This window comes from Pollachius pollachius, assembly GCF_949987615.1.
Source record: "Pollachius pollachius genome assembly, chromosome: 11".
NCBI classification, from domain to species: domain Eukaryota; kingdom Metazoa; phylum Chordata; class Actinopteri; order Gadiformes; family Gadidae; genus Pollachius; species Pollachius pollachius.
The window spans coordinates 4,444,145-4,454,708 of NC_136944.1; the positions used below are offsets into that span (position 1 = coordinate 4,444,145).

The following is a 10,564-nucleotide window of genomic DNA, read 5'->3' on the forward strand; positions in this document are numbered from 1 at the left end:
TAAAACTTGTGTTCGGTGTAAAACAAGCACTAGGTATCCTGCTCGCTTTTGAAAAAATGGAAGCTCAGGCGCGCTGATTTGGAATGTGGCCCCATATGTCGTCATAAGGGGCCAAGCTACCCCTTTCTCTGCCTTGCCCGCCCAGAGAATTTGGCCCGCCAATGAGACAATAAGCTACGACCGTGCGAGCGCCACATGTGTGTGTGTGATAAGACACACTGTAACGAAAGTGTGGCGCATTACACGTCGGTTCTCTGACGTCTCTGGTATTTCCACAATGATACTGTAGTGGGGGTTCTCAGAGCTTTGGATTTGACTCCCTGAAGTACATGAACCGCGACATGGAGGAGAAAATCGATTGTTGCCCATGATTTTCTCCCGCCGGAGCCCCACTGCCCGCTGACGCGAGGCACCACCGCAGCGAAGCACCACCGCAGCGAAGCCCGCTGCGGTGGTGCCCTGGCATCAGGGCTCCGGCGGGAGACAATTGCGGGCAACAATCCCTTTGTCCTCCTTGTCGTGGTTCAGTCTACTTCAGATTGATGTGGAAGTGGAAGAACCAGAGACGTCGAAGAACCCGGCGTAGTCATTAGAGATTCGTAATATCGTCTGGAGGTGCACACAGCTTTCGGCCGTGATAATATATATTATAGGATATAGATATCTATTAATAATATGATATGATTGAGATATCGAGCTCCAGGACTCCCGCCGGAGCACCCAGAATGTTCTAGAATATTTACAGAACACGGCCAAAGGCTGTGCGCCTCGCCATGCGAGAAATCCACTGTAGACAGTCAGCAAGCTGCTCAGGGCCACACATCCCACCCTCCTACTTGACCCGCCTCTCTCCTCCTCATTTGCATTAAAGCTACAGACACCGAAACGGCGCGTTTGGGGAAAGCTCCATGTGCGACTGGCTCGTAGTGGCTGTAATTCTGCACCACAGCTGAATTTCGGGAACGTCTTCAAATACTGTGTTAGGGCCCCACTTATATCTATATTAAAGCAACCATAAAGTAGCATGCCATGGGACCTTTAAGGTTCTAAAGATTTTTCCTGTAGTGGTTGGAAAGTGTTTTGCTTGGGGTCTTTCTGTGTGGGGAGCCTGGAAATGTAGGAATGAATGGATAGAAACATGTCAACTGGAAAAGCATAAGGAGGTGAAAAAGGTTCCGCTGCTCTTGTGAGTTTGCAGCCAATTAATGTTTAAGAGACCATACAACAAATAGCTTTGTGTTTAGCTTTCTAATAGAATAGGCTAGCATGCCTAATATAGAGGTGGCAATTCTAGGCAATATCGCAATTTTGTCTAATATGTTTTCAACATTTGAAGGAAGCGTTTGAGGGTTTCTCAGAGTATGAATCTACGATAAAGACGTTAGATAAAGGTCGATTAAGGTAGCAAACCTGGAGTGTGCTATTTTGTTAGCATTGTTAGCTCAAATGTTTTACCAATGGAAACCCGAAGGAAAGGTTATCCATGATCCCCAGAGAGCCCACAGAGTCGAGGGGTCCCAGGTCATGATGTCCCCCCCCTGACCCCCAGGTGGAGACCATCGGCGACGCCTACATGGTGGCGTCCGGCCTGCCGCGCCGCAACGGGAACCGCCACGCCGTGGACATCGCCCTCATGGCGCTAGACATCCTGGCCTTCGTCGGGACCTTCCAGCTGCAGCACCTCCCGGGCATCCCCCTGTGGATCCGCATTGGGGTGCACTCCGGTAGGCCCGCCCCCTCATGACCCCTGATGACCCCCTGATGACCCCCTAATGCTCACCTGATGACCTCCTCATGACCCACTGATGACGTCCTCATGAGCCCCAGATTACCCCCATATGACCCCCTGACCTCCCGCTAATAATCTAATAATCAATCATAATCAATAATACATTTTTTATTTATAAAAAATATATTATAAAGTGCTTTTCTGGGTACACAGAGACACTTGCAAATGACAAATAAAACATAGAAAAGTTTATTAACCCTCTCACAACCTTCTCATAACCCTCTCACAACCTCTCATAATCCTCTCACAACCTTCTCATAACCCTCTCACAACCTTCTGATAACCCTCTTACAACCTATCACAACCCTCTCAGAACCTCTCATAACCCTCTCACAACCTTCTCATAACCCTCTCACAACCTCTCATAACCCTCTAAGAACCTCTCATAACCCTCTCACAACTTTCTCATAACCTTTTTACAACCTTTCATAACCCTCTCATAACCTCTCGTAACCCTCTCACAACCCCTCATAACCCTCTCACAGGCTTATGGTTACCCTCTCATAACCCTCTCACAACCTCTCATAACCCTCTCACAGCCTTATTGTTACCCTCTCACAACCTTTCATTACCCTCTCACAACCTTATTGTCACCCTCTCACAGCCTTGTCATTATCCTCTCGTTATCTTCTCTTATCACGTCTTATCACCGTGACGACTAGTTGTAAAACGGTTTACGATTTGTTTTGCGTGGGGGGGGGGGGGGAAACATGTATTTATTTGTCCATCTTTGTTGTTTACATGTTTATCTGTCTGTTTATGTCGGCCCGTCTGCCTGTCTGTCTGTCTACATGTCTGTCTCCCTGTCTGCCTGACTGTCTGTCTTCCCATCTGCCTATCTGTCTGCCTGGCTGTCTGTCTACCTTTCTGTATGCTTGTCTGTCTTTCTACCTATCTGTCCGTCTGTCTGTCTGTCTGCCTGCCTGCCTGTCTGTCCGTCCGTCCGTCCGTCTGTCTGTCTGTCCGTCTGTCTGTCCGTCCGTCTGTCTGTCTACCTGTCCACCTGTCTGCAGGCCCCTGTGCCGCTGGAGTGGTGGGGAACAAGATGCCGCGCTACTGCCTCTTCGGGGACACAGTGAACACGGCCTCACGCATGGAGTCAACAGGCCTGCGTATGACACACACACACACACACACACACACACACACACACATACACACACACACGCATATGAGGGGCTGCCTGGGACAGAATTCAAACATACATCTTACACATACTATTAGAGTCTGGCATATACACCACTATACTCATACACACACACTATTGTACTCTGTTTACATGTATGTATGAGAGTGTTTAGTCGTGTATGTGGGAGAGTATTGTAATGTATGTGAGAGAGTATAGTAGTGTGTGAGAGAGCATATATTGGGTATGTGAGAGAGTATAGTAGTGTATGTGATGAGAGTATAGTTGTTTATGCAAGAGTATATTGTAGTGTGTGTGAGAGAAAATAGTGTTATATGTGAGAGAGTATTAGTGTGTGTGAGAGAGTTTGACTGAAACTGATGTGAGTTTGATTCATCAGTTCCTGATGGGCTGACTCACTCAAAATACTGAGCTTTCATTTCACTCTGGAATTTCCAGAGTTGCTGTTATGCTGCGTTTGCACCAAAATATAATTTGGCAGCTTGTTTCCTTGGTCGCCTGAGGTTGAGAGAAGCTTCCTTTTGTGACCGCCAGATAATTCTCAACCATGGCCAGTCTTTACGTGTTGTGGAAGCACCAGCGACGTCAGAGAAACCGACGCAGTCGTTTAGGATTCATAATATCATTCCTTCTATAAAATGTTCTAATCTAGAACACTCCGGGAGCTCCGGCGGGATTCCTGGAGCTCTATCTAAATAATATAAGATGATATAATATATCCCGGTGTTTTGGAGATGGGGACCGGCCTTAGCGGGGGGATTGCCTTACCGGCGTTGTCGTGGTTACCGGTCCTGTGTGTGTTCCAAAGGTTAATTAGCAGTGGTATCTAATAAATCGCTGTCTAAGCAATACTTCATTCACTGCCTCTACCGTGGTCATTAAAATATATATATAATATCACAGCCAAAAGCTGTGTGCGCCTCCGGATGATGTTCTGATTCTTAAAAATGCGGGACCGGGAGATCGGCTCCAGGGGCGGGACTCCTGCCCCTCCTCACTGGAGGAGCTCCCGGAGGGCTCTAGATTAGAACATTTTATAGAAGGGATGATATTATGAATCCTATTTTGACCACCAGAAGCTACCGCCTCTTCTTGTCAGCGAATCAGGAACTGAGGAATCAAACTCACTTCCGTTTCATTCAAACTCTGTCACACACAATACTATTCTCTCTCACACACACTACTATACTCTCTTGCATAAACAACTATACTCTCACATACACTACTATACTCTCTCACATACCGTGCTAAAATCTCTCACGTACACGACTAAACACTCTCATACATACATGTTAAAGGAGTATAATAGTGTGTGTGTATGTGTATAGTGGGATCGGTATAGTGGTGTTTATGCAAGATTATAATAGTGTGTGTAAGACCAAGTATGAACCCTGTTGCTGGCGGCCCCTCATACATGCAAGCACGCACGTACGCACGCACACGTACCTACACACACACACACGCACACGCACACTCACACGCACACACACACACACACAAACACACATAACATTCACAGGCATACACATATCTTGCCCATTCACACGGGAAACCATAACATGCAACCTGCATGCTTTGTGTCAGATTGACATACTCCGTGTCAGAGTGACACCAGTACTTCCTGTTAGAGTTGTCGTGGCAATTTCTCTATCAGATATTGCGTCTAAGACAGATAAGATGTTTAGATGCAAAAAGCACACAATACTTGTAGGCAATTGCTGGTCATATATATTTGCACTAAAAGTACGAACAAAGATACATCACAACATGCATCAACAAACAACATAACAGGCATACAATACAATAATCTGAGGCCTCAGATGGGAGTTCGCCCTGCGTCTTACTTCATTCTCTAAAGGTACGCTAGGAGAAGTCCACTGAGTGTTCCAAGTAATGAGTTCTTATTCACTTGGGTTGGGTTCTGGAGGAGGGTCTGCCCCCAAAAAACCTTAGAGGCTTTGTTTACCAGATGGTAATCTTTACAATCGAAGCTCCCCAGGATGCCATTGAAGGGGGTCGCGGCCGTGCCATGTAACTTTTGCTTCCTCAACGCTAGCCAGGGGGTCAAGGAACAGGCCCACACATCAAAGTATTGCATGGAAACCGATTACATTACAAAGAAGAAGAGGAAGAGGCAGGCAATAAAATGCATCACACGAAACTCAAAGGTTTACACTTTAGATGACCCACAAGGAGTAGAAGGCAGGCAATATATGCATCACACAAAATAGTAACAAAACTTAAGTTCATAGATAGACAAAAACGTAACAACATGTCGATTTTCCATCACAGTGACCTACTTCCTGTCTCCTTCCAGCCCTCAGGATCCACGTCAGTGAGTCCACCATTAACATCCTGCAGAGGACTGACTGCAAGTTTGAGTACGAGAAGAGAGGAGAGACCTTCCTGAAGGTAGGACACACACATACGTCCACCCGCACAACGTTCATCCTTTCATCATGTCACTGGGGAATGGAGAACCGTTGTTGTTCACAATATGTGAATGCCTCCTCGTCCAGTATTCTCCAAAACAGTCCCAAGAATGTTTTGAAGTTTGTGTGATCAAACTCGGGTACTCGTCCGACCAAAACAAAAGGTTTCTGTGTTCGATCCCCTTGAGCAAGAGCTATCCCCTCCCTGCTCCCATGTATCCAAATGGAATCAATGTCAGCCATGACCTCCAACCCTCCTCCTCCGCAGGGCAAAGGGAACGAGATGACCTACTGGCTGACGGGCGTGACGGGAGGGGAGCACGACCTGCCCGCCCCCCCCACCGCGTGAGTACCCCCCCCCTCCTCTGGGGAACAGGAGGTAGAGCGGGGTTGGCCTGTAACCAGGAGGTTGCTAGTTCGATCCCCGGCCCCTCCTAGCGTCGAGGTGTCCCTGAGCGAGACGCCTCACCCTGGCTGCTCCTGACGAGCTGGCTGTCACCTTGCGTGGTTGACACCGCCGTCGCTGTGTGGATGTATGAATGAACCGTTGAAAGTCGCTTGGATAAAAGCATCTGCTAAAGGCCCTAAAACGGAAAAAGGCGTAGATCCAGGGACATTGTAGCGTGTCTACCGCCACGGCTGCGTGCTCTGTTCTCACCCCCCCCGGGTTCTGCTCTCCTTCCAGGGAGAACTTCCAGCGGCTGCAGCAGGACCTGGCGGAGATGATCATGAGCGGCCTGGAGAGCCGGAGCGCCGGCAGCGGGCCGCAGGAGAAGAGGAAGACCCTGTCCACCAGGGTGCGGCGCCGCGAGGCCAACAGCAGCCTGCCCAGCGACGGCCTGCCCGCCTACTTCGACCTGGCCGTCACCGACGACCCCAGCACCTACCTGTGATCCCCGTCCGCACACACACAGACGCACGCAGGCGCGCACACTCGTCTGCCATACATTTATGGCTGGTTAAGCCCGCTGAGACTGTAAAAGCTGAGAGGTTGAGAGGGTGAGGGGTGAGGGGAGGGGGGCTGAGTGGTTAAGGGGGAGAAGGTCATAGCAGTAGATGTGAGGGAGGGGAGATGAGGTGAGGGGAGGTGAGGAGATGAGAGGTGAGGCAAGTTAAGGTGAGGAGCTGGGAGGGGTGATGAGGTGAGATAAGAGCAGGGGAGGTGAGGTGCTGCAAGACATGTTTCGTACTCACATAGTGCCTTACCGACTTTTAAGTCCACGCTTAAGGGTGAATCCGTTTGTGTAAACATGTGTTGTGAGTGTGGATTACCTCTGTTGACTCACTAATCCCACCAAAGTCACTCAACACTAAGGAGGGGTATTGACTGCGTTATCGAGGGCCAGTGGAAGGCTCTCAGCAGATCCTCAATATCTCAGTGTAGATGACCTCCAGATCTCCAGAACACTTCACCTCATCTACACCCACCGTCAACAGGAGAATATTTATGCAATACTTGTGTTAGAGATAAAAATGTTTACTGTGTAAATATGTTTAGGTATAGAGAGAGGGTCAAACTCTTTTGGTTCCTAGTGCTGTTAATTGATATATATTAAGTATGTTTATATTGATGTAACTATTGGTGATGTATTGATGACCGGAGAATATTTCTCTTCAAAGGATCACTTCCAGAATGTTCACGTGTGTCTTGGTTTGTGTTGTGTCTGCAATGTCATGTTTGGAACCGGTTAGTCGTGGCATTTTTATTTTGTTTTGTGAAAATAATTAAATAGTTTATGCATATTCAAAAGTTAAATGCATATGTTTAAGTTTGTCAAAGCAAACCCTCCCTAGGTACCCGTAGAATCTGAGTAGATTTAAAATGATTCTTCACTGTAAAGCTGCTTGTCTTAAACATCCCGGCATACGAATACTGATCTTAGGAAATCCATTCAATCTTAACATTGTGAAGCTGCTCTGAGCTTTAACTGGCAGCCATGACGTTGCAGTATTCATGTTATACCACAGCATTGCTCAATCCCGGATTTTTAATCAATGCGATTTTAATTCAAGATTAACAACAATGCTCAAATACAGCGACCGACAAGAAACAATATGCTCCAAGCACAGCGGAATAATGTTCTCATTTCAGCTGATTGAGTCGATAAAAAAGCTGTAGCGTCACAGTTGAAAATAACTCAAATTGAATCATTGTTGGTAAACGTTGAAGCAGAATAAACCACTGACCCTCATACTGGATGATAATGGGAGGGGATTACCAACCTCACCACCGCTGTCATGCATTCTCTGGTTGTTGGGGGTTGTTAGGGGTTGTTAGTGGTTGTGAGGGCATCTTTGCAGTTTAAATCTAGTCTCTACTGGCTGTTATTGGTGTCTACTGGATTTACTGGTGCTCAGTGTTCACTATTGGTCTCTCCTTGTCTCTAATTGGTTTAAGTGGCCTCTACAAGTCTGTATGGTGTTTAAAGGTCTATACTGGTCTCTACTGTTGTACAGTGGTCTCTTAAGTCTATAATGGGCTGTACTGGTCTATACTGGTCTTTACTGATGTACAGTGGTCACTTAAAGTCTATACTTGGCTGTACTGGTCTCTACTGTTGTACAGTGGTCTCTTAAAGTCTATAGTGGGCTGTACTGGTCTATACTGGTATTTACTGATGTACAGTGGTCACTTAAAGTCTATACTGGGCTGTACTGGTCTCTGCTGTTGTACAGTGGTCTCTTAAAGTCTATAATGGGCTGAACTGGTCTCTACTGTTGTACAGTGGTCTCTTAAAGTCTATTCTGGGCTGTACTGGTCTCTACTGGTCTATACTGTTGTACAGTGGTATCTTAAAGTCTATACTGGGCTGTACTGGTCTCTACTGTTGTACAGTGGTCTCTTAAAGTCTATACTGGGCTGTACTGGTCTCTACTGTTGTACAGTGGTCTCTTAAAGTCTATACTGGACTGTACTGGTCTCTACTGTTGTACAGTGGTCTCTTAAAGTCTATACTGGGCTGAACTGGTCTCTACTGTTGTACAGTGGTCCCTTAAAGTCTATACTGGGCTGTACCGGTCTCTGCCGGTCTTGGCCGTCACCAGGGTGGTGTCTCCCAGCTCAGTGGCAGGAAGTGGAACGCGGTGCTTCCTGCCGGTGGCGCCGGTCTCCCCAACCCAGGTCACCCGGGGACTCCCCCAAGTGTGGTTATTCTGCCCGGCCATGCAGGAATTGATCTCATTCTGCCCAGCCATGCAGGAAGTGATGTCATTCTGCCCGGCCATGCAGGAAGTGATGTCATTCTGCCCGGCCATGCAGGGAGTGATGACGTTCATGTGCACACCATTGAACTGGGGGCCGGAGGGTTCCGGGTCCTTCTGTAGGGGCTCTGCCGGGTAAGACCCCGGGGCCAGGGGCAGGGGGTCCGTCTGGTCTGTGTCTTTGAGAGCGGGCGGAGGGGCCCCTGGGGAGCCAATGATCAGTTTTATAGTCTGGTTACACTCCCTGCACACACACATGCACACACACAGAAGTGCTAATTTCATGTATAAATTGCTCTCCCACACAAACACACACGCACACACACACGCACACAGACACACACACACACACACACACACACACATATATACAATGACAGTTGGGCTGCTGCATATGGATATTTTGGGGAGGGGGGGTTGTAGGAGCACCTCCTCTTCCTCCTTCTTACCAACCGATGGTAACACTAGAATAGATCAGACATCCCTGGGGAGAGGAGAGGAGACGGGGGGGGGAGATCAGAGAAGACATGAGGAGAGGAGACAGAGGAGAAAACAGAGGAGAGAAGGAGAGGAGAGGAGACAACAGGAGAGAGGAGAGGAGACAACAGAGGAGAGAAGGAGAGGAGAGGAGACAACAGGGAGAGAGGAGAGGAGACAACAGAGGAGAGAAGGAGAGGAGAAAACAGGAGAGAGGAGAGGAGACAACAGAGGAGAGAAGGAGAGGAGAGGAGACAACAGGAGAGAGGAGAGGAGACAACCGAGGAGAGAAGGAGAGGAGAGGTGACAACAGGAGAGGAGAGAGGAGACAACGAAGGAGAGGAGGGTTGCTCTGGCTTGAGTCAGCACCCAACGAGGAAAGGGGTATCTCCTTCTTGGAACTTACAGCTACGGCTACTGTGCTGTCTGTAGATGAGGAACCAGAGCACCAGGGCCAGGATGGAGCCGGTGGCCACCACCGCCACCGCGCCCCACAGATATGGACCCGCTGCGGGGCCGGGCCACACGCTGGGTTCCCAGGGGGCGCCGGATCCCCTGGTCAAGGGGGCCGTCACCACACCGGACGTTACTGAGGGAGCTGGGGAGGAGGGGGAGGAAAGGGGGAGAGGGGAGGAGAGGAAAGGGGAGAGGAGGGGGAGAGGAGTGGTAGAGGGGGGAGGAGAGAGAAGAGGAGGAGAGGAAGAGGGGAGAGGAGAGTGAGAAGGGGGTAGAGAGGAAGAGGGGAGAGGAGAGGAAAGGCACAGAGGAAAGAGGAAATAGGAGAGATAAGGAGGAGAAGAGAGGACAGAGGTTGGGGGTGGAGAGGAGAGGAACGGAGCCCAAAGAAGTAACGCATCGGAACAGCAACAGATTTTTGCAATATGTTAAAAACCTTGGCTGTACTATTATTTTAAAAACGTTTGACATTCATTTTCATGAAATCCTTCTTCTGTTGAAATCAAAGAAATGCGAGTCCAAAACAGTTCTATAACGAGAGCTGTCTCTCTATCTTTATAACTTTATAGATGAGTTTTAGAAGGGAACAAAGCATTTCAAACCGTAGGTGGGCTCGGCAGCGGTTGGCTTGGCAGCGGGCGGCCGCGGGGGTTCTGGTTGAGGTTGAGGGTCTTCGGGTCTGCGCGAAGTACAGTAGTCCAGTAAGTTACTCCATATCTCGCCGACTGGACACCACTTGGACATGGCGAAGGGTCGAGGGGGGAGGGCAAAGGATGACCTCGCTTCTGTCTGCTGCTGCTGAAAACAGTCCGATGTGAGACAGAGAGACAAAGAGAGAGAGAGAAAGAGAGAGAGAGAGTGAGAGAAAGAGACAGACAGAGAGAGTGTGTGAGAGAGAAAGAAGTAAAAAAAGAGACAGAGAGAGAGAAACAAGAATGAGAGGTAGAGTAATACTGAGAGAAAGAGTGAGACACTATGCCCTAAAAAAGGTCCAGTTCCTCTTTATTCAAGCAGAGGGTGAATCAGTATCTCCCTGGGGATGAGGGGGGGAGAGATCGAAAG

The 10,564-nt window shown here is 48.6% G+C and overlaps 2 protein-coding genes across 2 annotated transcripts in view; one reads left to right on the top strand and one right to left on the bottom strand.

Moving 5' to 3' along the window:
* Positions 1–6,261, top strand: part of gucy2ca (guanylate cyclase 2Ca) — a gene marked incomplete at both ends in the record, with an annotated part of 27,050 nt that extends 20,789 nt beyond the window's left edge. Inside the window, 5 exons of the mRNA XM_079745718.1 lie at positions 1,550–1,724; positions 2,803–2,901; positions 5,254–5,348; positions 5,637–5,713; positions 6,054–6,261. Coding sequence (XP_079601844.1) covers positions 1,550–1,724; positions 2,803–2,901; positions 5,254–5,348; positions 5,637–5,713; positions 6,054–6,261 — 654 coding nt within the window. The remainder of the gene's footprint in view (positions 1–1,549; positions 1,725–2,802; positions 2,902–5,253; positions 5,349–5,636; positions 5,714–6,053) is intronic.
* A 1,215-nt stretch (positions 6,262–7,476) lies between these two features.
* LOC307082396 (uncharacterized protein) lies at positions 7,477–10,409 on the bottom strand. Its single transcript, XM_079745952.1, has 3 exons — positions 10,105–10,409; positions 9,453–9,644; positions 7,477–8,772 (listed from the first exon to the last, which is right to left on the bottom strand). Exons 1-3 carry the CDS (start codon positions 10,244–10,246, stop codon positions 8,369–8,371), a joined length of 738 nt encoding a protein of 245 aa, XP_079602078.1. The 5' UTR covers positions 10,247–10,409; the 3' UTR covers positions 7,477–8,368.
* Positions 10,410–10,564: the final 155 nt, after the last annotated feature.